Here is a 27891-nt window from a genome sequence, read left to right as displayed (position 1 = left end):
AAACATTACATCACTGGTTTTGGAGCAGAGGAGCAAACTTTTGTCAGGCTTAAGGCCTCATACTGCACACATACAGCTTATGTCACACTAGTCACTCACAATAACAGCATTTTGTCTCAGTTGGCCTCTTCTCTGCTCCAATTATATATCAATGTGATGCTAATGAGCCTGGTTTTTATCTGCAGTCTCTGAGCAGGTTGACGATAATATTTTTTATGCCTAATTCTATCTCTAAAATATCTCATTCGTTCACTGGCTGTTTCCACTGATGTGGTTTTGATTAAATAATTTCTTAGCGACTTTTAGCGACACAAGAGAAACAAGTAAAAGCCCCTTCAGATTTTGGTGTTGTATTTGTGTCCCTCTTTCTCTTCTGGTCCTTAGGTCAGCCTCTGAAGCAGGTCTGCAGCCTGCTCCCCATCGCTCAGCCCAGGCTGTAATAGCTGCAGAAGACCAGAACCGGAGCTTCTCTCTTTAACAAGTGAAAATGACCCAGCAGCCGATATGTTAGAAGTTTCAGCTCTGGTAGTTTTGTTCAGGCTTTTAGAAATAATGGACTATAATGTACTGGACAGTGGGCATAGTAATTGGTTATTTTATTATAATTATTCTATAATGTTACACAGTAAGGTTATGGTTTATAAATAATTCCTTTTTGTCCTGCAGCTGTTCAGCAACAGGAATTCGCCAGCTGCAAAATAGTCAGAAAAAGCTGCTGTTTTTAATGTGAACTGCCTGCAGGTCAAAGTCTGCCAGTATCTTTTTTATTCAGTACATCGCAGCTGGAAAAAGAAAAAATTTGCATTAAACCAGTCGTTATACTCTCTTGAGCCACAAAGTCATTCCGACCAACTGAGAGAGACTGTAAGCCAAACGGACTTTTCCCCGCCGCACATGTGCGCACATTTATCATCGCGATAACGAACAAAGAAGCGAGTGAGGTGGGAAAAGTAGAAAAACCTCCGTCTCTATAAATAGGCATTATATAATAATATTAGTATTATTATAAAATATGTCTAATATGCCACTGTTTTATTATAAATGAGTGAATAACGATTTATTTCCTAAAGTAAAATAAAGTACAGTTTCAAACAACTGTAAATAAACGAACCGCTGGCTTTTTAAATAGAATTTTTAAATGTCTGATATTTACTGTATTTCAATAAATAAAAAATAAAAAACATAAAACAACTGAATAATGGCAACTCTTATTATAGTTGGTGTTCATAGTTCCGCAGGTTGACAATTTCCACCAGACGTTTTTAACCGTTAAAATCAATAAAGATAAATAAGTAGGTTACATATATTATTTACAGAACAGCTTAATTTTGGAACAGCATAAAATGTCCACTTTTTTTTTTTTTTGGGGTGGTTGAAGATGATTTAATTTATCTTCTTTATAAATTGCATTGCTGCGCCTGACCAGGCCTCCTCCTCTTACCACTGTTTGTGTCCAGGTGTATTTTAGGATGTATCTGTATCTGCGCTGAGAAAACTCTTAAATATGTTATGTTGTGGTTAATTAAAAATTATAGTAAGGCCGCAACGTATTTAGGTGTGTGTTTATTTGAATTTGAGAATGAACAAACATAAATAACCAGCATCAGTGATTAGTCTGTCAGCAGTACATGTTTAGCTCCTCAGCTTCATGAAACAAACCAGTATTTTTAAAACGACAATGAAATTTTCTCAATAAGATAAAATACATTACATGAGAATGTTCGTTTTCTTCACGTTAACCAAAGATATGTCTATTTATGTTACAGTCAATGACGTCAGAAATGTGATTTATTATCCTTTTTGTGTATGCGTGTGTGTTTGTGTGTGTGCATGTGTGTTTTTGTATGTGCACTTTTCACCATACAGTAAATGAATGAAGTCAGAGGGCTCCTGTCCCTCATCACCTCCTGACTCCACCCCCTACTCTCCTCAGACACACAAAGACAGCATGGAGGGAAAAGAGAGCTACTCCTCCTCACTCCTCCACTCCTCTTTCTCCATTCACAGAGAAAGCTCTTAGCAGAATCCTCTGTCGTCTTTGAATGGACTCCATCTCTCTGAGCCAAACATTCTTTTACTGCTGTTGTGGATGGAAACTGTTTAATTTATGTTTAATGTCTCTTTTATTTTCTTCTCCCTGAGCTGGAGCTGAGAAAAGTTGACCACCGTGACTTTACTGAGTTGCCATGAACTTCTGTCTTCTGACTTGAGGAATTTTCAGGGCGGCCGTGTGGTGTCGGAGACTACTGATGGGCAACGACTCAATTCAAGAAAAACAGTGAAAGAGAAGAAGAACCCATTATTTTTACAGTAAGAGGAAAACTCTCTAGACTCCCAGGGATTAATAGAGTGTTTTGGGTTTGGAGGTAGACAGGAGGAACCGTACAGTGAGGCACATAAGATTTAAAAATAGCCTATCTTTGTCCACCTTTTCTCCCCTGGACCACGATGGGTTCAGATGTTCGTGACCTGAACTCTCTGCTCCCCCCGGTCCCGGCCGGCCCCAGTCCCGGCTGCCCTGCCTTACCTGTCAGCACAGCTCCTCAGTGGGCTCCCGTTCTGGACTTCCATACCGCCTCCCCTTACTCCTCCTTGGCTGCCCCCCACACCTCCCTGGGGCCACACTCCTTCATCAAACAGGAGCCCAGCTGGGGGGCCACCAGTGACCCCCACCACCATGACACTGACCCCCACTGTGGCCTTAGCGCCTTCACCGTCCACTTCTCAGGGCAGTTTACAGGTACAGGGGCCTGTAGGTACGGGGCAGCATTCGGGGCTCCACCACCTCCAGCACCACCACCCAGCCAGCCGCCATCTGTAACTGCCCCACACCATCACCAGCCGCCCAGCAGGATGTTCAGCAACACGCCATACCTGACTAACTGCATGGACACACAGCAGGCAGCCCGCAACCAGACAGGTAAGACTTAAGAAAAAGGATGTGTATGTCTGTGTGTGTCATTACCAGACTTTTAAGAGCCAGTTTCCCTCAGAAACTTGAACTCTGTCAAACATGTTGTTCAAGAACGAATAAAAGTAAGTGTCAAAAAAGGGCTGAGAAATGCTGTAGATCTGTATTACTTATCTTTAATTTGTAGGAGTTAAGCTATTCACCTGTCTGATGTTAAATTGGTTACATAAAAATATTTTACACTTGTAAAAGTGAGCTGAAGGAAAATCTACCATGGTTTAAACTGGCTGGTGTGTTGTCTCAGGTACCTGGAGGCCTCAGTTTATTTTATTCGCACTGCGTCACAGAACATTTAAAAAACAAGGGAATAAAAAAAATGACCAGCAGATAGAGGTGATTGAGAAATCACACTAAGAAAAGCACTGAGAACATCCAGGACCAGAAAATAAAGGCGATTCCAGTTTTACAAAGACATTGTCAAATACCCATCTTTCCAACTGTTTCTTAGCAGGTCTGAGTATAAATAATTTATTTAGTTTAGTGGATGTTTGTAAAACGTACTTGACTTATAGGATGAGAGCCATGGGCAAAATTGAGTTTTACAACTATAAATAACTTCTTTTTGCAGTAATGAAAAGTTCATGTATATTCAGGTGCTTTTGTTATATCTTCATTCTTATGATGTAGTATTTATTTTTAATGTATTTTTTAAATTCACACCAAAGTTGATTCTATTAGATCAGCAGGAGCAGAACAGGAGAATTGTCGGTGACAAGGTGCTGCTTTTACATAACCACAGGGCCTCAGCTGCTGATGCAAAAGCGCTCTACCACAATGCTGTCAAACGAAGTGCAACATCTAAAATTTGCACGGCAACTTTTGGCAATCATTCTCTGTGTTTCTTTTTTTACAATGTCAGAAGAAATAAATTGCTAGAGTACATCAATATCTTGGATGTATGGTAATGCCAGACAATTTATCCTGGTGAACAAATATTTATGTTATATTCATCACATTACATATTATTATAACTTGAAAACACACACCCAATTTGTTCAATTCACTGTGTTTAAACTAAACACACATTGTTGTTTTTTGATTTGTTTTTATCATCAATGCATCTCTAACATAAAGTTATACTGTAAATTCATTGGATTTAGCTTTTTTCTTCTTCTATCCTAATTATTCATTATTCTATTGCTAAAGAATTTGGAATACAAAAAAGTTATTACTATGAGTTCAAATTTGTTAAGGGTCAATAACAAGATTCCTATGATACATCTGAGTACACTGAACCCAAACCCCGGTGTTTTCCATGTATGATAATGAATCTGTTAGTGGTTACACACCAGATTAATTAGTAGCAACATGCTTATCAAGCAGATAATTTAGGAATAACATGATAATCAAAGAGCTGAGCTGACCTCTAACCTGTTGTATCTGTCCCCCTGCCCTGCTGTGGCTGGATGAGCACAGACAAACAAACTAACAGAAGAAGTCAGATCACAAAGTAGAGCTGATAGCAGAGCAGGGTCACACAGGGAACATTTCGTCACCTCAAAAGTCCTTAGTGAAAAGAATGTTCACTAAGATCATTGCTTTTATTCTTCTTCATATTCAATTTTTACTGTAGCCCAAACTGTTCCAAATGTACTGGACCCCCCCCCCCCAAACAAAACAAAACAAAACAAAAACAAACAAACATTTGATATTTTTTTTACATTTGTTTAATAGCTTAATATTTTCTATATGTGATTATGTTTATTAGGAAGACATGATAACCTATTTAAAATAACCTGCTAATTTCAGTGCATCTTAGGTTTAAATATTATGCTTGAAATTGACTTTAACAGTCACCTAGTCTTTGGCGAGCAACAACTGACAGTAAAAGCATATTCTAATAAGATCACAAATACTCTATCACGACAAAATATAAATAATTATAAGGGAATGCAAGATATAAAAAGTTCTTAAGTTTGTAACAGAATTACAGTTTTTTTAAGCAGTAAAAAAACGACTTAGAGTATTTCCAGACTTTGGGTTTTCCAGTTGAATACAAACTGACCTCACTGCTTGTCACCTCAGGGCTGGACTTCAAGGCAACAAAAGCATCACTCTACATACACACAAATATGCACACACACACATACAAGAGAGGAGTCAGGCAGAGGTGAGTGGAAGATAAATGATGAGGTTTAATGAGTCCTCCTCACCCACCGATTCACAGCGTAAAGTCAGTGAAAGTGCTGCTTTTTAATTAATGAAGCATGTATATGAAAGTGAGAGATAGTGAGTGATAGTGTCTCTCTCTCTGTCTCTCTCTCTCTCTCTCTGTGTGTGTGTGTGTGTGTGTGTGTGTGTGTCTGTACGGGTGGGTGATTTATGAGACTGTGTCTTGGCCTTTAGGTCAGCCTAGGTCATGAGTCACGTCTGGTTTGGGGTGTCAGGCGCAGATCAAGTCTCCTCACAACAACAGTGTATCAGACCGTGTGTGTGTGTGTGTGTGTGTGGTTGTGGGTGTGTGTGGTTGTGTGCTGTGTAGGTAGTACCTGGTTATGTACTCATAAATCCTGTTAAAAGTGATCTTAATGTGTTACGTCTGTCGAGTATCCTTTGCTTTTACATTATCAACAGTAAATATATTATAAATCTATAAAGTTGGCAATATGGACTAATTTCCAAATATGTTATATCTATCTATTTATTAATCTAGATAGATAAGTAGATAGATAAGTAGATAGAGGTATTAGGTAAATTACTCCATTGTTATATTGTTGCAAAATTTGAGCAATGATAAGCAACAATAAAAAAATACATTATAATACAACATTATAATAGTTGTGTTGGGTGTTAATAGCTACTTCAAATGAGGCAGAATATGAAATAAAACAGTACAGCGTCATTGCAGCTGTTGGTAAACAGTAAATAGAACATGTATAAAGTAAGTGTTGATTTGAGTGTTAAAGAAATTAAAGGTGATCACTGATCACATTTTTGAACATTTGAAAATTACCTTCCTGCAGTTCACCATGTGCTGTGACCGTGTGTTTCATGCTTTTTGTTTGTGCATTGTAGGCTACAGCACGGTTGCGTTCGATGGAGCCAGTAATTACGGTCACACTCCTACGCACCACAGCTCCCAGTTCTCCAACCACTCGTTCAAACACGAGGACGCTTTGACTCAGCAGAACACTGTGGGTGAGTCTGTGTCCTGTCTGAGTATGCCTCCATTGTATACTCTGTATTTGAATGTGTTTTACATATTTCCTGTTTCTTTATGTAAATGGACTATTTCATAGATATCTGGGTGGATTTTCGTTCTTTGAGCATGAACCTGTTGTGAGTCTCTTTTCAGATACTATTTTTTGCTTCTTTTTACCACTAAAATAGCGTTTAAGCTATGAACATCAAGAAAATTGTTTAATGCGTTTTAGTTGGCCAGAAACCTGTGTGACAGATTTTAGGGGTAAACCTGCATAATTAACTGGATCATATTGAGCCAATATCAGGGTAACATTGTAAGAAAATTAACTTAATTTTAATTATTTCCATTTAATAATTGCAGGCTTGTGTGTATTTGATTATTATTTATATTAAATTTGGTATTGTACATTTATGTAATACTTTTAAACTAGTGTTGCCACTTAGCTTTAGCTATATAGCCTTCTTGGTTTCGCTAGTTGGTCGTTGGCAGATTTCCATTCAATTTCTACAGCATAATAATTTTTGAACTATCAAATCTGATGTTGGTATTGACCAAACACTGTTCTCCTCTGACCAAAGTAAAATTATTTGGGTTTGCATGTAACACAGAAAAAAAGTTTTACAAATTACCCTGACATTCCCTGCTTTAGGGGGGTTTCCTGTGGCTACTCATAAAAAAATCAGGAAATGAATGAGCATCTATTTTTATCTTTCCAGTAGTCACTTTTCTTATAAAAAAACAACTTTCCATAAGAAAACAAAATGATCTTTGTAGGTACTTAAAGCCACTGTGTGAGTGCACAGCTGCATGTGTATGGCAGCTCCATGGCCCTCACCCAGGGAGTGTCTTGTCCCTTATTCTGATGTCTCCATACTAACCTTGCCTGTCAGAGGCATAAATCAGCCACATCCTGATTTACTTACTCTCTCGTTTCCTCCCCTCTTTCATCCACCCACCTGTCCTTTAAATCCCACCTCTGCACATATTATTGGTAAATATTTAAATGCCTGTTTTTTACAAAGCTGCAGCTGTAAATTTCTGCCCATTTTTACGGCAAAGATAACTGGGGGAGAATGGGAGCTGAGAGGGAAAAATGTCGAGGGAGCCATTCACTATGCTGCTTCTCAGAAAGAGCAACAAGAAACTAAGACTCTTTATTTGTAGATGACAATGATGAAAAGTGGAGGAAAATAGGAGAGGGCAAGAGAGCGTTGAGGTCAGAAGAGATTTATTAGAGAGGAAGTTTTAATTCATGTGCAGTGAACAAGTTTACCTTCATTTTCAGACTTTTTAGGTGAGTAGACATGCAAACAAATTTGCATGTATATTACTTTATGTAACAGTGTGTATGTGTCTGTGTGTTGTGTGTTCATGCACCACAGGTGAGCAGCAATACCCTGTACCTCCTCCTGTCTATGGATGCCACACACCTTCAGACAGCTGTACTGGTAGCCAGGCTCTGCTGCTGAGAAACCCATACAACAGGTAACACACACAAACACACACACACACACGCACACACGTATGCATTTACAGTCAGTTGCTTTGCATGCATAGCACACACGCTCTCTTCAAAATGTATTTTTAAAACAAACAGAAACATCTAAAGCTGGAAAGGTTTCAGAAACCATTGTTGGTTGTTCCGTGTCAAACAGCAGTAACTCTGTAAAAGGTAGCAGGATGCAGTTTTGAACAGGATGTTCACCTTCAGGACAGGTCTGTCTGCCATTGCAACTTCCTTTTTGCTTCTCCTTTTGTTCTTCCTTTCTGGTTTTTGTTCTTCCTGTGGCTGCTTTTTAAATTGTTATGTGTGAAATGAAGAAAGTTGTACTTTCTGATGCTGATTAGTAGATTTCTGGTGCAAATTGCACCTACGAACGTCATGGCACCAGTAAAGGAAGTAAAGAAATAATGGCAATTCTGAAGGAAATATTTTGGATATTTGTTTTATAGATTTAATTTTCATTAAAGTATAATTGTCAAAGTATCCTCGTTCTTCTGCCTCACCCTGACCAGCTCACTTCCAGCCACACCCTGTTTAACCATGTATTAACCCCTCATTTACTTCCTACTCCTCCCACACATTGCCACCACACGTTCCAAAGAAGTGTCGCTCAATTTGTAAAACGTATGAACTTCACTTGCTGTCTATCGGAAAACGAGGAAACATTCTAATCCAGCTACAAAATGTTGGGCAGTCTCTAATGCCTGGCTACAAAGTAGATTCACACCTGCCTGCCTGAGTTCGTTTTTTAGGTCTCTCTCAAGGAAACTGCGAACTGTCCAGCTCAGCTGCAGCTGCACTAAACTACACTACACGTCTCAGAAAAGTATTCATGCATCTTGTGCAGGTTTTAATAAGAAAATTACATTTTAAGAGGATATACCTTCTCACAGCAAACCGTCCAAACTGTTTGCTTGTTGTCATGTTTGTAAATGAAACATTCTTCACATGCCACAGGCACTGTTTTCCATCGATGGAGGAACTGAAGGAATCCACTGTAAATACCACAGGAGGGATGGGTACTAATGTTTGTGCGTGAGAGAGAGAGAAAGAGGGAGAGAAAAAGACATGGACCCTCTAAAGGTCTACTTCATCATAAACATAACTGATAGCTCCTCAATGTGCATAACACACACACACACACTCACACACACACTAAGAGTAAATGCATACAAACACACACTTGGCTGGGAAAACTCATATGAGTTGAGTCAGTTGTCTAATCTTGCAGCCTGGTACCAACAGGACTGTATTTACTCTGCAGGTCATCAGCTTGGCCCCCTGGAACAGTATCAAATAAAAACATACTTAGGTCTTATTAATTAAAAATGACACACACACATGTACACACACATACGCACAGGCTAGCACACACTGTGTTATCAAAGCAAGAAACAGTTAGAGATGCCTAGAAAAAATCAGATGGACAGTGTGGATTGAAACGAACTTTATTCTGAATCATTGCTGTGGTGCAAGTTTTTTTGTACATTTTGTATAAAAAACATTTTGTAAGTTTATGTTTGGAAAAATGTCACCTATTCAACACTATAATAAGTGCGGCGAACATTAAACCACTATTGGCAAACAGATACACCAGTAAGCAACAAGATTAAGATCCACTGATGGTGGGAAAAGTTTGACACTGGTCATGATCGAAAAGTGTCAGAAAATACAGTACATTGAACTTTGATCTTCATGAGGAAATCGGGCAGATTTGTGGGTGAGTGCACATCGTCCACCACAAAAACAATGTGAACCCCAGTTTCGTTCATGTTGTTCTTGGAAACTTTAGTCAGAACTTGTATATCTTGAACTTGTAGTTAAAACTACATTTTTGGTCTGTAAATCCTCTACAGATTTCCACAGTGGGTATCTTAATGCCTATGTATTTTAGAAGAAGGTGGAGGAGGAAGTAGTTGCACTGGAGTTCTCTCCAACCAATGAGCAAGTTTCCAGAAAGGAGGTTCATGCTCATGCAATGCAGGTTCAAAGGTCATGAGGCACGCACCAGGCAATTATGATGGATCTGTGGGATGCACTGGGTTACGCAACTCCTTCCATATAAAGCAGGAATCTAGCTTAACTGGAATTTTGTGACTTCTTCTGGATAGTATAGATTTTGCAACTGCATATTCATATTCATTGTTCGGCCATGCCAGGCAAAGCTCCAAATAAAGCTTCATTTACTTAATGCTACCTGTCCAGCAACAAACACAACCTTCAACTTCTTGAGGTCATTTAAAGAGCACCCATGGTGTTAAACTCAAATTACAGCTTAACGAAAACAGCGCTTCAAGTGTAATAGCACAGAAATAATGAGGTGATAATACAACAGAAATTAAAAATAGAATTTGTGCAACCAGATGAGGACAACTTGTCACCACCAAAAATAGGGATAAAAGCAGAATTCACCTCCCTAAAATGTGCAATATGTCTGTATTGTGTTTAGTTTGTTTTTGTTAGCTTTCAATGAGAAAGAAATCACTTATTGATTTATCTTAGTAAAAAGGCTCTAGTGGCACCCAGACAGGATTAGCGAAGAAGAAGTCTGAATAAATAAACACTGCAAACACTGCATCTTGCCGAAAAAATAAATCTCAATGTGAAAAGTGTTGACAGTTAAATCTGTGAATTATCTAGTAACAAGATATTGTTTTTGTAAAACTTTTTTTTTTTTGGCAAAATGAACAAATGGCTTGACCTCGAGTGTATTGGTTGAAAGATGTGTGTAAAGTGGTTAAACGTCAGCTCAACGGTGTCATACTTTTCTGGTTGTTGGTTTATCCATGTTATAGTGAACCAACCATTTTAATTTTTTTTTTCAAAAGAATTTGCTCTTACTACTGCCGGCATTGTGTGAGTCAGAGGACTTTCATAAGAAAGGTGTACTGCACCACACATGGTGTTTAGTAAGTTAATACAGAGGAATTTTATTAAATGGATGAACTCATGGCTGAATCAGTGATGGGTTCAATCAGTCAGTCAAAGAAAAAGAACAGAAAAAGATGCTTATTTATTTGAAAATGTCATGGATCAATACTTTAAATCTCATGCTCATCCTCCATTCCAACAGTAATTTCAGAAGAAATACCATTAGTGTTCTATTGGCTGCGTGCCCCCACTGAACTGTAAAGTAATAGCTGTGTAATGAGCAGGGTACCAGGCACCACATCTACCCCGTCCAGATTGCTGCAAGCCTGCAGGTGTTGTGATAGAGGGGCTGTGGTGTTAGCGGGTGAAAGCTATAAATCGGCAGTGTGCGTGCATGTGTGGGTGTCTGTGGCCGTGCATTTAATCTCATGGCAGGTCTGAATAATGATTTTGGCGTCTGCTGTGTTTAATGAAAGTTGGTTGTTGAGGGAAAATTTTACTTTTTTCTGTATGAGGTGCATTTTTTACCACCAGCTCAACCTTCCTTGTGTGTGTGTGAGTGTCTGTGTACATGTTGTTAGTGTGCTTCTATGGAGGACAACAAAAGGGAACAACCCTGTCGTAGTAAATGAAAGTGCATTGCACAGCTCATAAGCTTCTCTTCTACGTTTTGTCTTTCCTCCACAGCGGAGAAAATTTATATCAAATGACCTCTCAGTTGGAGTGTGTGGCATGGAACCCAGTCAATACACTGGCATCGACCATAAAGAGGTAGGAACTCATCCATTGCTCTCTTCAACCAGCAGCAACCAGTCAAGTGTCTGTTGTATAAGGCAATGGTGGTGGTGGACAAAGAGTAGGTCACACTGTGGCCCAGCAATGGCAGATGCAGAGTTTTAAAAAGTTGGGCTTTTTCTCATGTTTACGCCCACTGGACTTTGCTAAAGTTGTACATTTTGAGATGATAACCTCTAAAGAACTTGAATAAAATACAGATTAACCCAAAATTATTTACAGATTGCAAAAGTCAAAAATATAGCTCCAGCTATGCAACTGGCTATGTCAAAGTGCTTGTTAACTGTTTCAATGAGAAGTTCAAGTGCATTAGAAATAACGCCCAAATAAATACAACTGTTCTCAACCAGATTTGACTTTCAAAAAAAAAAAGTTTTGTACTCAAGTGGTGGTAACATGGCACTTAAACCAATCCCCTATTTTCCTTCCTGCCCTCCATTGCCCTTGCTCTGGCATGCCCTCCCTAGCTCTTCAGGTATTATTCTTAACAAGTCCCAATAAATAAGAAGCTACAAATATGACTGTACCAGTCAAGCATGGTTAAAAGAACAAGCCTTGCTCAAAAAACCCTTAGAAGGAAATTACACCTTGTCACTGCTCCCTGGCTGTTCAATGGCAGCACCTCTCCACATTTACATATATTTTGTTAATTTATCTACTGTGAAAAGCATTCACAGTATGTCATCCTAATCTTTCAGCTTGTTCTTCTTGTTGTTCTTCTTCTTCTGTGCCTTGTGATTTAATTCTTCTGTGTTTAATACCTTTTATACTTTTTAAAATATTCATCTTTTCTTGGCAATTGTTTGTCATTTAAATGAATGGGGAGACTCTTCAGCTTCTCTTCAGCTTTGTCCTACTTCAGCCTAAAGAGACCATTCAAACTTTTAGCAAATCACAAGACTTTCAGCTATCAGCCTTGTGTTCTGCTTTTTAATATCTTTACAGCCTTTGAATAATTGCAGTTTTAATTTGAGGTATTTTGTGGTGAATTTTTATTTTTTTTCTCTCCATTATTGGTGACATCCACACACTCTTGAAGTTCTAGCTTCAACTTTTATCAATTTTATTTCTTTAGTCAACTTTCATCTTGTCTCAACTAATTATAATTTAAACCGTAGGTATCTTTGTCTTCTATCAGGTAATGTAACTCTCGTAGTGACACAAAGGATGGTTCTTTCAGTATTTGGCCATCTGAAACTCCCATTGGGGCCCATTATAACAGAGGTCCAGATCACAAATGGGGGCTGTTTCACAGCCCTGCCTTCATTTTATTCAGTATCTTCAAATTGTTCAGTGAAGCTTTCTGCCCCTCACAGTTTTTTTTATTTTGTTAATAGGACTAATACTACGCACTTCGTAACCTGCCTTCAGTAAATGTTAGTGACTCAGCAGATTAATTGCTCGTGTTGCTATAGTAACTAATACCGTTAAATCAGGTCATGTGATCAGCCTCAAAGCTGTGTCCAAACAGGCTTGTGTTTTTCTACCATATGATACACAGTGGAGAAACACTCACACACACACACACTTAGAAAATAAAAGCCTTTTTGACTATTTTTTTTTTCGCATTTAAATAGTAAAATGAGTTTGTTCTGAAGTCTACCTACAATGGACACACACACAACCACACACACACTGACGCACACACATGCACACAGCGAGAGACAGGAAACACACTTTTAAAAGAAAAGCCTTTTTGATACTTTTTAAATTTTTTAGAATTTAAATGTAAAATGAGTTTCAGGTTTAGTCTACCTGCAGTAATAGGTCACTGATTGGACAATCATTACAATATCTTCAGTTTACTCAACATCGAGATATAAATGGTTCTGGATACCTTGACCTACTGAGATTTCAGCTTTAACATGATTTTTTGAAATGGTCATAGTAGTTTATAAATTCTACTTTTGGTGTTTGACTTAAACTTTACACTCAGCTATTAAATTTCTTCAGTTAGGATTTTAATGCTACTATTTCATGTTACATCTACTCGAGGCAAAACAGTTAACCTTCAATTCTGATTACTTTCTTTCTTTTTCTTTTTTTTTTACATTTTTGTAGTAAACATTTCAGGTATTTTACCAAAAGCTAAACTTTCAGGTATTTTTAAATAGTTCAGCTTCAATTCAGCTTTCAGCAAAAGCAACCATTTCAGCTCTTTCAGTAAAAACAGTTCAGCTTTTTTCAGCTTTGCTTGGAAAATCCTACCAGTGCTGGAGCATTCACAGTGCATTTTCTTTTTCGAAATGCTTTTTCTAGTTTAAACATAACATCCATAGATGGTAATAAAGATGCGAAGGAAATATATTGAAATAGTAAAATAAAAAATATTATTAGAGGATGGACATGGTCCATCTCCATAGAACAGTACAAAAATACATTAGAAACCAGACCAGAATAATCACTGAAGTATCAACATCCATTGTTCAGTAGTAAAGCATTCAGTACTATGTGCTGTATGTCATTGTGACCTGCATAGCTGCACACTAGTCAGCGTCTGTGTTGACTCACAAATACCTTTCCCTCCCAGCCAACAGGCATTCATCATAGTTAACAGATTCATGTATGTGTGTACGTGTGTGCGTGGGCATGTATGTGTGTACAAGTTTGTGTGTGTCTGACAGAGTTGTGTATGTATGTGCACATAGAAGTAGTAGCAAAAAAGAATGTCTATGTTTTTCGGTGTATTGCTGCATTGTGAAGAAGTAGTGTGCTGGGCTTGGTTGTGCACACGTGTGTACAGATGTGGCTGTCAGGCTTTGTGATTTAATTCAAAGTAATAAAGGATTTTCCTTTTCATAAGAGAATGTTAAAAGTATATTGTGGCATTCCATTGCCTTTCATTGCTCACTGGTCAGATGAGGCCAAGTTGCTGTTGCTCTATTTGAAGGTCCGTCTGTCTCTAGTTGTACTTTCTCTGTCAATGAGGGGGAGCAGCTATGGGAAGATGAGGTGTGAGGGAGTAGCATGAATGAGGAGGAAGAGAAGCACCATAAGGATGAGGGGAGTCAGTAGAGATAAAGAAGAATGGGGCAAGGAGTGGGAGATGAGGAAGAGGAAGTGTAGGGGAGTTGAGCTTGGAGAGGAAGAGCAGATAGTTCCATTTTTAATGTTACCGCTAAAAACTAAAACATCACATCACCTGCTTCAGTGCTGTTTCTGTGGATAATGTTACATTAGTTTATATTTTTGGTTGCTTTGGTATTTTTGGTAGCTTAATAAATATAACCGTTTTAATGTTTAGCTACCACATAATTCATAATTAGAATACTCCAATTTATAGTTATACTAAAAAAAACAAGTGGCCTATATTTATTTTTTGAGGCTTTGCATGTTTTATATTTGCATATTTTTTAAAGCCACAGCGTTTTAATCTGTGTTTCACTCATAATTCACTCGATTGCAGACTTTGAGCAATCAAGAAATACCAGTAAATATTTTATACTTGTACAGTGTTTATGCTAAGCTAACTAGCAACAGTCCAGTAGCTATCGGACACCTGGGAGTCCTATCAAGCTTCTCATTTAATTCTTGGCAAGTAAATAAGCACTAAAGTCTTTGTTCTCTGCTGAATAGTTAACAGTGCACATTATAATATTTTTTATACAATGTGTTTGTTAGGTTTTTTCCGCACTATTTTAAATGTTGTTGTGTGTGTGTGTGTGTGTTTTTTTTTTTTTTTTTTTTACATTTAGCTGAGTTTATTGTAGAGTCTAGTTTGCACTCTGTGGTTAGTCCTGTGTAGTGTCTTAACTTGTACATGCCTGGCATTAAAAACTAAGCTACTAAAAAGATAACTGGATGAATGAACTTATGTAATGGAGCAGACAATATGATTAACAATGTGTCTACCACTGACGTAATCTCCACGTCTCTAATCCTGTACTTGGGAAAAGAGAGGCAGACAAAGAGCACCTTATGACTGGCCGGTCGTATACTGTACATTGCTTCACAGGATGCAAACTCCCATCCTCCTCGTTTGGTTAGACAGACTAAAATATAACACATTTCATAGACAAGAGCTTTCTGTTTCAGTGTGTTTTATCATAAGAAGATACGAGAGGCAACACCAGTTGCTGAGTCACACAGAGGGGGTTTTGTTCTGCTTTTTAAGTCTTACACAGTACTGAACATTATTTGTGTTGTATACTGTAATGAAATAGTCTTTTGATTAATTCTTTTTATTATTAAATAACAATTTGATCACCTTTCCATATTTTAGTAGTTGACATATTTATGTCCTTTTTCAAGCCCAACACTAAAAGATGGGCTTGGTTTCAGTCTGTCAAACCGAATGTTTACTACTTTTTCATCTATTTTGCATCATTTTATATTGAATAGCATTAGGGTTTTGGACTCTTTGTTACAAAAAAAACAAAACAGTAATTTAACAATTGGTAGAGTAGGTTAAAAAGTACTATTTGCTTATTGACTGGACATTACCCAAAAACAACATTTGATGACCCTTTTTTGCTTCAGTCATGCTAATAACTTTGTAATACTGTCTATGATTCTTGATACTGATGTCAGCAGGCTAAGATGCTCACAATGACACTGTTAACAGGCTCACATTTACCAGGTCTCTTTAGAACTCATCCTCTGGGAACTATGAATGTATATACAGTACCTACACCCAATTTCATTGCAGTCATCCGACAGCATTTCTAAGGTTTTAGTCTTGATGTGAGTGGTGGACTGACACTACTGTGGGGCTATAACTGCTAAAAGTGTACAAATATTGCAGAGTATCACAATAACACATTGTAGACATCTGCAAACATGCACACAGTTTGTGGCTTTATGAAGTCACCTTCACATGCACATAATGCATGCCAGCTTCTCCATGTCACTCCATGAACAATGATACCTTCATGGCTTTCATGGAGTCAAACAGCAGTTAATTCTCTGCCAGTGTTTATTACGCTGTATCAAACGTGCACCTTGGTAATGAGACCATTATCCTTTACATTTATGCAATGTGGCAGCAATCAACATATTCAACTTTGTCATCACAGAGATTACGTGATCATAAAATAAAAGTGACAGCTGTTGAAAACTGTGTATTGATTTTCTCTCTGAATGAACCATTGTCACCACTCATATCTCTCTCTTTCTGTGTTGGCAGCCATGCAGCAGGCTACGACAGTGACCCCAGCACCCCCATGGTGTACAGCTGCAGCACACAGTACCGCATACACACACATGGAGTCTTTAGGGGCATACAGGTAGGTCTCACACTGTTGCTGCACCTACTGTTATTTCTTTATTTGTTTTCTGGCACTGTGGGGTCACAAAAATCCTCTGTCTAGACACTTTTATACACCTGCTTCACTAAACATTCAAAATCAGAATGTGCACACATGGATGAAAATCAGAACAAAGGCTAAAAGAAAAATTAATGAGACAGAAAACAACATATTTTTTAAATGAGTTGACTAAAGGTGATCAGTGATGATGACATGATGCAATGACGAGGCTATATCAATAAGAAATACTGATATCCAGCAGAGTTTAAAATTTATAAGCACACAAATGCCTACACATGCACAAAGACACATGCACATTGCACGCACACCTGCACAGAGATTTTTTAAGTGAAGGTCCAAAAGCCAGGAGGAATCTTTTTCCACAAATCCATTAGCAGGACACACACACACACACACACACACACACACACACACACACACACACACACACACACACACACACACACACACACACACACACACACACACAGGGTTACACTGGGTAAAGATAGACTTTCCATACAAGGATCAGCATGTTAATAAATCATTCGATTTTAATTATTGTCTGTCAGTGGCTCTAAAGGACAGGGAGCAGAGATTCTCCAGACGTGCTCTTAGTCTAATGCAGAACTTTTAAAAATTTTTCTTTCTGATTTCTGAGGCGTGTTTCATCATTCACCGGGCTTTTTTCCTGTCTATGCTCCTTTTCTCTTGAAATGGATAAACAAGCTCTTCAGACTATAATTTCTGCTAAAAAGTAACAGAGGTAGTGCTTTGCTCCAATTTTTTTTATTGTAGGCATTGCAATAATACTTAGCTACTGCCAGAGGAAATACAGTTAACAGCCATGGAATTTTATTTGTCATTAATTTTCGATTAGGACTAATAAAAATTATTACACAACTTGATGAAATGTCAAGAATTACATAACAGATCACTGAATGTTCAGTCAAATTTTTTTCATCTCTGTAAATAACAATTAACCCTTGGAGCAAAGATCACTCTTGACAGCCAGGCATAGAGTTACGTTCCAGAGTGTTTTCCATGAAATAAACTGAAAAGTAATTATAACTAAATAAATTGATTCAATTTAATGTATATAAATTAATCAATTTATAAATGATTATTAGTGTTATTATTCATTAATTTATATAATCCAAAATCTCATAATATCTGTTTTTTTTTGCCTTCAAAATATATATTTGCAAAGCTTTCAGAATGGCATTTTTGCTAATGCTACTATTGTTTTCCTAATTTCATTTTTTATTTTATAAAGTCACTTTTCTTCAACTCCCTCCCTGCCACCATCTCTTAATAGCTACCCAATTTAGCCACTTACCTTAACAAGATTTGTCTAAGAATTGTAACCAAAAATAAAATAAATAAATAAATACAATTTTCTTGCCCAAGTGTTTGTTACACTACTATTTTCCCTGCAGGCCATGTGTTCCAAAGTGGCCCTTTGACCATATATGATCATGACACTACAAAGAAGTACTTTTTCTAGAATCTGTAATAGTTTCACAAAAAAATAAGACTTTGATAGAAATCATAATATAAAAACACTGTCTTTTGCAGTTCCAAGTGTCATGTCAAAAGTTTTACAGGCCTCTCATTCATTAAAGTAGACCATGGGAATATTTTCCCATTTTGGTAAAACAGTGATGACTGGAAATATTCCCAACAAGTCTCTGCCCTTGGTTAGGTTAATAGACTTAAACATGCTATATACTGTAGCCAAATAAATTCCCCAGCATCAAAATGAAGAGACAGTCTCAGCAATGTTGGCTAACTCCTGTTGACAACCACAGAACAAGATGGTGTGTTGTCTCTTCAGAGTTTTCTTTTTTTCTGAGAAATATCTTTAGAATCAAAGCATTCAGTTAACCCTCAATTAACCGGTTACACTAAGCTTTGCTGCTCTTTTTAACTTCGTCTCTTTGTTTTGATGCTCATAGTACTAAAGCACCTAGCTGGTTACGCAACTTATAGTTTTAGACTTTTATAGTTCTTGTTTTTATGGTGTGTATCAGTGGCATTCCAATTTAGTTTTGCATTGCGTCTTTGAAGTGGTGTTTTGACTGACGGAAAATAAAATCCAATGTTTTACCTTTTTTGTACCACCATGTGTCATTTCCTGTTGTTCTTCTCCAGCAGTGTCTGCAACGAACAGTAGGGCTGTAATGGGTTGATCTGGAAGGGGGTCTGTCTAAAAGGCTTGACTAACATCTCCCTTTGGGTTACAGCCAGTCTGGGTTAATTTTACTGCTAATTCACCTTTGATGAATATATATCCATTTTATTATAATGATGTCCATGAGGCAGACAAATCACATGCACTTATTTAAACACATGACAGATTTCATTGCCTGTTTTCTAAATTACATTTTACTGGTTCAATTATTTGATGTCCAGGGAGTGTTTTAGTTAATTCTGCATTGAGTCGTTTGCATTTAAATAAAAGTGTGTGTGTGTGTGTTTGCAGGATGTCAGGCGAGTGCCCAGCATTACTCCAGCCATTGTGCGGTCAGAAAGCAGTGAGAAGCGTCCGTTCATGTGTGCATACCCAGGATGCAATAAACGCTACTTTAAGCTGTCTCATCTGCAGATGCACAGTCGCAAACACACAGGTGAAACCGATTGAAATGGACAAATGTTCGGTAAATTAGTGCCAGTGTTTCTACTAACCAACATTCATTTCCCACAGGCACAGTTTCTCTCGCCTGTTTCAATCAAAATATTAAAGTTAAGCTCCATGAGGTGCTTTCATTGCCATCAATGCGATTATTTGCAAATGTCAGAAAATACTTTGGAATGAAATGAAATCACAATTACATTTCCAGTCAAATGAGACATCAAATATGCACACACCCAACGCTGTATACAGTATGTACATAATTTGTAGTTTATTCTGTATATTTAATAGGCCTAAATGTAATTAAAAAAAACGTAATAGCATTTTTTTCAATCATTGTCTTTTTTGTGGATTTTCATAATGTGTCTATAAACTACCAACAGCCTTGACCTGTCATCAAGTCCAGTATTTATACTATCACAGAAGAACACAAAAGCTGACACATTTTAAGCAGTTGTAACATCTGACTTTACAGTTAGATGATTGCTGATTCATTTGAGTGGCTGTACACACAGCATATTACTATTTTTCCTCTCCAATTAAAAGAAGTTCAGCTATTTTTGTTGATGAAATTCAACCTGCAGATGGTTATACATAACATGCGTATGTTTGTGTAAACGGTAATAAGTGATAAACTAATTTCAAACTGAATTTGACTTCCATGTCCCATCTTTCATCTTCATTCAGGGGAAAAACCTTATCAGTGTGAGTTCATAGACTGTGGGCGGAGGTTTTCTCGTTCTGACCAGCTCAAAAGACACCAGAGGAGACACACAGGTTTGATTACTTTTACTCGCTCTGCCTATCTGTCTTTATTTTTATCCAATCATTTCAACTTCTTCCTTTATTCCTCGTACTTGCCCTCCTTCTGCTGTTTGCATGACAGCCATTTATGTGGACGATGTCTTTTAAAGTGCACAGTTTGCACTTTATGTACAGCAGTGCACTACAATGACCCCGCCCTGCCCCTCCCCCAGATAAAGTTAGTAAAGGCTGGCTACACTTTGGAATGGCTTCCCTGCAAACCTCTGCTCTACTGTATTTTTCTATCTCCCTCTGTGTGTGTGCGTGTATGTCTGTGTGATGTTGAACATGTGTTTTTTGTACGTGTGTGTGTGTGTGTGTGTGTGTGTGTGTGTGTGTGTATGAACTTGGGTTTGTGCGTGCATGCATACTGTATATGTGTGTAGGAGTTAAACCCTTCGAATGCGAGACGTGTCAGAGAAAGTTCTCTCGGTCTGACCACCTTAAGACACACACCCGGACTCATACAGGTAAAACAAGTGCGTAAACTTTTATTTTTCCATTTATTCTTCATTCATTCGATGATATGTATTGTTGCAATGATTAAAAGTAATTTTACAGTGTAGTGTTACATGATATTTTTATTACCAAATTTGCGCTATAATGAAGTACATTAATAAACCATATGAAGTTCACTTAAACTTTCCATACTTATGATCAGCATAATATTCTAATATTTCTTTCATGTCAAATCCCTCCTGTCCTCCTAATTCTCCCTTCTCTTCCTATCATCACTGTACCATCCTTATCCATGTCTTCTTCCAACCATCCTCCGTTCACTCTACACACCTCTCTCAGGTGAGAAGCCCTTTAACTGCCGGTGGCCAAACTGCCAGAAGAAGTTTGCCCGGAGTGATGAGCTGGTGCGACACCACAACATGCACCAGAGGAACCTCACCAAGCTCCAGCTGGCTATCTGAACATTCTGCCAGCCCAGTTTAAACGGAAACATCTGGGTTACATTGCTTAATATTTATTATCTCTAGTTATTTCAGTCCCATTTACCATCTTTGCACCTGCTAAACCAGCTTCTGTAGGCTCCATTGAAGTTTTAATGGACCACTTATGAAAATGATTAAATGGTGTATATCATAAAGCAAAGGATACCACAATCTGCAGTTTACGTCAATGTGCAAATCTGTCTAAACATTAAAAAATACTGTCTTTGGGTCCTAAATTTAAAGTAAAAGGCTGGCAATATTCTCTATTTTCGCTATTGGCAACAAATCCCATAAAAATACAAAAATCAAGAAGCGCATCCCTCTTTTTCAGTTGAAAAGGACCACAATGTTGTCAGAGAGTGGGGGGCCCAGCTTTTAAAAAATTAAATGCACGAAAGCACACATTCCTGGTAGACTTTATATTTCGACTGTTTACTTTATAATCTGTAAAAATGTATTGTAAAAACTACCCCCGTAATATTTTAAGCTGCTTTGCATCATTTTGACATCTGATAAACCTTCATAATCCAACCAGTACCTTAAACAGCATGGCCTCACTACAGGACATGTTGATGTAAGATGTAAATGTGTCTTTTAGCTTTTCAAGCATAGTATCTTTCAAAAAAGGTTAAATCTTTTCCTGAAGCAGCTGGGAACTGTACGGTTCCTAAAAAAGAACTAATTTGTTTGGAACATGTCACCCAGTGTATTATTATTGCTATATGATCTGACAGCAATGTGGCTCTGTTGCACAAATGAATTATTTCTGTAAGGCTATGACTACTCACACAAAACTAATTTTTAGGATTAGTTCATGCTAGATTTGGTCTTTTCATGAGATTTGTTGATAGTGCAGAACATATTCAATATTGCCAGACATATTCACTGATTTTGAGCTATCATTTCACTAGTGAGTCAATCAGCTCCTGAATTCACAACTGAACAAAGCATCACTAGTGAATTCTTTTTCTTTTTGTGGAATAAAAAGCTGTTTGGTGGTTGTAAATATAAAAATGCATATAAACCCAATTTGATCTACAGATACTTCATAAGGTCATCATGTTCAAGGTGGATGCACTTCAATACACTCCTGAATAATCAAACAAAAACATGGTCATCTTTCATCATTCATTCTGAGTTATTGTCTGTTGTCTTGCTCCTCCTCACCACCATGTGTACAGAGAGGTCAGACTCCATGTTCCGCTACATCTGTGCTCTTACAGCTTTGCACCTTGTCAGCTGTTGTAAATATCTCTTATGTTGAACTACTTTGGGATGGCTAATTTATTACAATGTCATGGACAAAAATTGCTTTCACTGGAATGATATTTTGGGATGAGAGGTGTCGATCAGTCTCTGTTGTGCTCACATGTGCGACAGCCGTCTGTGCCTTTCCCTAAGCTATAGTTTTCACAAAAATAGCTCTGATTTTAATTTTAAAACACCAAATTGAGTAAACAATCTGAAACCCTAGGCCTTGCTTGTAATGTAAGCTTTTGGTGTTTTGTCTGGTCAGCATAAAACATATGTTTTAAACACAAACAGGCCTTTACTGTTGTATTACTTTTTTGTAGCAGTGCTCAGCACTCACACTCTGATGTCTCTGTGGTGTGTAAATATTGCTGGACTTTGGCAGTGTTTCAGACACTGCAAACTCTAAAATATGTCTGCTGGGTCACACTGGCTCTGTGGCCAGGACATTATAGTCAAGGTGTAAATAATATTTCTTCACCATGGAAACCAAACACTTTCCATGGGAAAAAACATGTAACTTAACTGATATATTTTAGACTTTCCTCAGATAGATCCAGGAACTGTTTATACTTTCTTTTTTTCTTCTTCTTTTCTTTGATGTGTGCTAATATTTGAGTCATAAAACAGCAAATGTCAGTGAAACATTTTGTACTCCAAAGTGTGTGATTATTGAAAACAGTTTCTCTCTGTGTAAATGTATTGTACTGTTTTGATACAGTAACAGTTTGTGTCAGTGGTCTTTATTTATTCATTTCTGGTTTTCATTGTTGCTTTGTAATATTAAGATAACATATTATTTATTAGTCAATATTATATTATTTGCACTTTAAAGCTCAAGTAGGTCAATAATGACATTTAAAATACCAGCTCCTTTTCAAATGCTGTAAAGTTATGTCCATGAAAATCTATTGGACTCATTAAATTTCATTATAGTGTAATCGCTATGTGAAATATACATTCCAGTATGGTGTGATATAGAGATAACATAAAGGTTTTGTAATGATATATGTGCAAATTCTACCAGTACATCAATTGACCCTGACCAATGTTTCCTTTAGTAGTTCATAATGGGAGGGGGGCATACAGCTTATCCTGCCCTGGTTATGACTAAAACAGAACTTTGTCCTTCCAAAACCTAAGTGAAACATTATTAATTATTATTATTGTGAGTGACAGAGACTGAGGAACAAAGACCTAACCTTTAAAAAACCCAAACAGTTGCACAATCAAACCGTCCCCCCGCTTCCCCCCTCACACACACACACACACACACACTCTGTACAGTACCATTAACTTTCCTCTCTTTATCTCAGACCAGATTCCTCATTGCATTCCTTGGCTGGCCTCTCAGTAAAAAAAAAAAGCACCGTAAAAGCAGATAAAAATGAATGTGTTTTCTTTCAGCCTCTCTCCAACTCTCTTCCATTCTGTCAACCCCCATGCGCACAATTAGCTTTTTCTTCTTTGTTAAACTCCATTGTCCCTTCATCAACGCCATTGTTATGACCCTTAAGCTTCACCATAACCTATGACGATATAATTTGCTTCTTTACATAGAAAATAGCCTATGAGAAATAGCAGTCAGCAGAAGTCGCACACTTAAAAACAACAATTTGCAGAATGTTATGGAGAAAGTTGGAGAAAGGAGCAGAGCAAAAACCACAGACAGAGACATATGGAGGCAGAGATGGATCAAGACAGATACGGCAGTGTTTCTTTTGTGAACTTTTATCATAAGTTTAGCCAAAGTGTTAGTGTAAATCAGACAATGTGTCCGATTCCCTGTGTGGAAATCCCCTGAAACTCCCCAGGGCTTTTGTGCTATATCTCAGCTGTCGGACAGGGCCTATATCTTTCATCTCTCTCTTTCTTTCTCTGCTCAGTGTGTGCGTGCATCTCTGTGTGTTTCAGTATTTCATATCTGTTTTTGCCTCATGCCGCTGAAGGCCCTTTGAAGCATGATAGCTGGTCAGTGTAACTGTAGTTTTGTCCACTTTCAGTAGTCACATTAGTCACTATATCAATGTAAATGTTCTAGTTGCAGATAGAAAAACTTGGATTATTCTTCTAGCAAAGTACTGAGGAGAAGAATCAATTACATCTGGAGGCTGTGAGATACAGCAAATAGCCATTCTTTACAGCTTAGCTGATCATAGTAGGTCTGGAGTAGGTTACTCTGCTTCAGAAAGTCTAAAGTAATGAATGAGTCCCATTAAGGGCCATATGAACTGAGCTGAACTGTGCTACCTTCCCAGCTTGATGAACGTGAGATGTCTAACTGCTAGAAAGTCAATGTTTTTAAGACCAGGCTTAGACCAAATCGAAGCTAGAAGGCCAATAATTATTCTGCTTGCATTAGTCAGGCAGACGGAAAGTCCCTGGCAGAATAATTTTGCTCAGTGTCTCATGTAAATAGTCAAATTTTGCCAACTTTCTGCTATACATTATTAATAATGCATGAGACCAGTTGTTGGAGTTATTATGCCCCCTAGCAACAATAAATTAGTTTGCACAGCGCTGAATATATTTTAGGTTGAAGTAGTTTGTGTCAAGTGCAGCTTCATAGATACTGTATGTTTCTGTGTGGCTCCACAGCTGGATTGAGTTGCTTTTTGCTTGACATCTTACACCTTAATCACACACAAACTGCTACACTGAGTTTGGTGGCATCAGCTCACTTCTTGCATGACCATGCAGTCTCATTACAATGTGCACATACCTAAGAACTGTTAAGTGAATTATGAATTTAATTTGGTGTTGATGACTGATCGGATCAAGCTGAACTTGGTCCGTTCCAGTGTGGCTCAGTCAGGACTGATAGTCAGCAGAGAAACTCATGCAGTGTGTGATGTCTAAAGAAGACTTTGGTCTGAGATCTTCACAGCCAATTACTGTCAGTAGTTTTCATTTTTTAATATGTTGTGATAATTGTGACTGACATCGGCAGCCAGTGATGACACAACTGAAATAGATGGATCCTTCCATTAATAAACAGCTCTACCTAAATTTGCCTTTATTTTTAATGGTTAATTTACCTCCCATTTATAATATTCCAGCAAAAAGCCTTATCCAATTTGTCCAAACTCCCTCTCTAGGCTGAGTGCTGTTGTCCACATCTCACCATCCATTATCTCACACTAACTCTTGTCTTTTTTAAAATCTTTTTTGTTCTTTTCAGCACACATTATAATGCGCATCCACAGTGCAAAGCTGCCAGTGCTTGTGTATATTTATGACAGAATAATTTATGAGAAATGTAATTTGCTTGGCATTTGTGAATCTGTTTCCTGCCAGGAATCCCTCTTTTGTTGTTACCAACCAGACACATTCTACCTGAGTCTTAAGGTGTGTAGTTCTTCCATGCTGTCAAAGACTAAAGATCTGTGCAAATTGGAACCTTCAAGTATGAATTGCCACCTGCTTCTGCTGTTATCCCACCATTCAATGGCTGCTATTCGATGATTCAAGCACCTTGGGGCAGTACCCGCTCCACACAGTAGCAGGCTCAGAAGTATTACATCATACACGCTTATGGTGAGGTTTTCACGCACAAAAACAAGAGGGCTAGGGAAAGATTGTGGGGTGGGTTAAAATACTGAAACAACATTGAGTGTTGTGTGTTCTGTCACCACCCACTCTGACCAATTCCCTACAAAGACTTTGTCGACTCTAAATTATATATTTAATGCAACTCCACCACCTGTGAGATTTACTATGTAGATAAATGTCACCCACCATAGCACCATGTGTCTTAAGTGGCCATAATTAATGTTATTAAATGGAATAGAGTTTTTGCTCCTATGTTATGTCCAAATGTCTGCTGCAAAAAAAGTAATTCCAGCACACAGATCAAGCATATCGGCAATTTTATTGGTCTACCTGAGCTCGTTATACTGTAACATGTCAAAATGTCTGCTAAGGAGACAGTCTATTGGCCCAAGTTAAAAAACCTAAACACATCAAACTGAAACAGTTTTATCACCTCTACACCAGAATCACATTATTTACAAGACAAAAAAAAATAAAAATAAGACTTACATTTCACATCTCCCAAATATGGTACTGTTGTCTCATTTATGTGATAGGCTGCATACATAAGAACATTGAGGGGGCAAAGTGCTCAGTGCTGTAGGCCATAAAGCTTTAATAAAGTAATTTTGCCCCCTAGAGAGCTAATCCAGCCATGGTGTTAGCACTATATGGATGATAATATCCCACATTTAATATATCTCTATCCCCAATTATATTTTATATGTGATGATATAAGTGGAGTAATTGTAATCAAATTTCTACCGGTGTCCAAAGAAAAAAAAAGAAAGAAAGAGCCAAATACACAGATAAACTGCAATAGAGCAGGACAGAGAAAAATAGGGAGTAGAAGGAAAAGGACAACATAGAAAAAAAAGACAGACACATCCTCTGCGGTCATGTTGTTCTGGGATTTGTTGAAGTGGAGATGATACTGTGGATGTTCAGGTCCTGGTACTGCTCAGCACAACTCATTATGCTGACGCTGAGCACACACACACACACACACACACACGGAGCTGGAAGTGCTCAGTGCAGTTTGTTTCTCAAAAGGCTGCATTCCTTTACTTACTGTCAAAGTTGTTTCAAGAGGATAAAAATTGCGACATGAGCACAGTTTGAGCCAAGTCTTAATGGTGATTTTAGCAACCTTATGTCAGCATTATTAGCACGTAATCAACATCATTAAGAGACAACAGGGCAGCCTCTTTCCTGCTCTGTGTTTTACATTTTGTGCCCCCTGGTAGGATTTGGAGCGAAATCTGTTTTATTGCTCTATGGCACAAAACAGGAAGGAGGCGCCGTGCATCCAGCCCAGACTGAGCTGAAGCTCTGACAGTTTCTGGCAGTGGTGGATGAAAGGAGTGGGAGATGGATGGAAGAAACACTTCCAACATGGTTATCCTCCTCACTACAGCCAAGAAAACATCAAGGGAACTCCAAGAAATTGAGTAAGAAATGTGCTTGTTTTGTTATTATTATTATTAGATGAGATACAGTACACAGAACTTCTGATATGTGGGTCTAGTATAAGCCTTAGTATTACAAGCTTTTTATCTTTAATGTAGTTGAAAGTCTATTTGCATCACTTTACATCTTATATTTGTTTTTAGGGCTGATGGACAAATAAACACTTTATTTAAAATCTAACATTACATATTTGCCTATGAGAGCCTGTAAATAAATTAAGCAACGACAGGCAGGTAGCCTGTTTAAATTACAACCACAGCAAGCTCCACACACTCAGTTCACCAACAGGCAAAACTAAACCTTAGAACACAAATGAAATTTAAATTATATAAAAATATTTTGAAGTAAAATACATTTTCTTTGAAATTGAAAGCATTCTTATTTCACATTATTTTATGGAAAACAGCAGTATCTTAACCTGCCCCCCAAAATCCTTTAAAACTTTACATAAAGATATTTTACAGTTGCTTAGGCCAAAAATTATTTATAAGGGATTTATAAATTAAACTGCTCAACTGTACACACACACACAGTTCTGAAAAAAAGTCTTATCAGTACAAATAATTCAAATTACCTGTGTGGGTTTGTTCACCATGAATGTGCACTGATCCTTTCTTCAACATGAGGTAAAAGTGAAATCATTCATTTACAACTAAAACATCATAACCAGGCCTATCAATGCATGTATTTTGCGTGACGTTGCATTAAAACTGTGTGTGAGCTCATC

General features: G+C 37.7%; 1 protein-coding gene across 4 annotated transcripts; it reads left to right on the top strand.

Moving 5' to 3' along the window:
* Window positions 1-1967: 1967 nt before the first annotated feature.
* On the top strand, window positions 1968-22887 carry wt1a (WT1 transcription factor a). 4 transcript variants are annotated; one of them, XM_067502590.1, is made up of 9 exons: window positions 1968-2920; window positions 5987-6109; window positions 7499-7601; window positions 11179-11262; window positions 16412-16511; window positions 19018-19162; window positions 19855-19944; window positions 20358-20441; window positions 20770-22887. In XM_067502590.1, exons 1-9 carry the CDS (start codon window positions 2449-2451, stop codon window positions 20889-20891), a joined length of 1323 nt encoding a protein of 440 aa, XP_067358691.1. In that variant the 5' UTR covers window positions 1968-2448; the 3' UTR covers window positions 20892-22887. The 4 variants fall into 4 exon arrangements, with proteins under 4 accessions (XP_067358691.1, XP_067358689.1, XP_067358693.1 ...); XM_067502588.1 differs by having other exon boundaries at window positions 1969-2920; window positions 20358-20450; XM_067502592.1 differs by lacking the exon at window positions 11179-11262 and having other exon boundaries at window positions 1972-2920.
* Window positions 22888-27891: the final 5004 nt, after the last annotated feature.

The sequence above is a fragment of the Channa argus genome, chromosome 4 (genome assembly GCF_033026475.1).
Source record: "Channa argus isolate prfri chromosome 4, Channa argus male v1.0, whole genome shotgun sequence".
Taxonomy (NCBI): domain Eukaryota; kingdom Metazoa; phylum Chordata; class Actinopteri; order Anabantiformes; family Channidae; genus Channa; species Channa argus.
Note: the sequence above shows the minus strand (reverse complement) of the source record. Positions and strands in the feature narration are given on the sequence as shown.

What these genes read in the sequence shown, in the direction of transcription:
- wt1a (XM_067502588.1), top strand. Translation starts at nt 2,449, where the DNA reads ATGGGTTCAGATGTTCGTGACCTGAACTCTCTGCTCCCCCCGGTCCCG. An exon ending in CTGAGAAACCCATACAACAG is followed by an intron (nt 7,602 to 11,178) that starts GTAACACACACA and finishes TTTCCTCCACAG; the next exon opens with CGGAGAAAATTTATATCAAA. An exon ending in GAGTCTTTAGGGGCATACAG is followed by an intron (nt 16,512 to 19,017) that starts GTAGGTCTCACA and finishes GTGTGTTTGCAG; the next exon opens with GATGTCAGGCGAGTGCCCAG.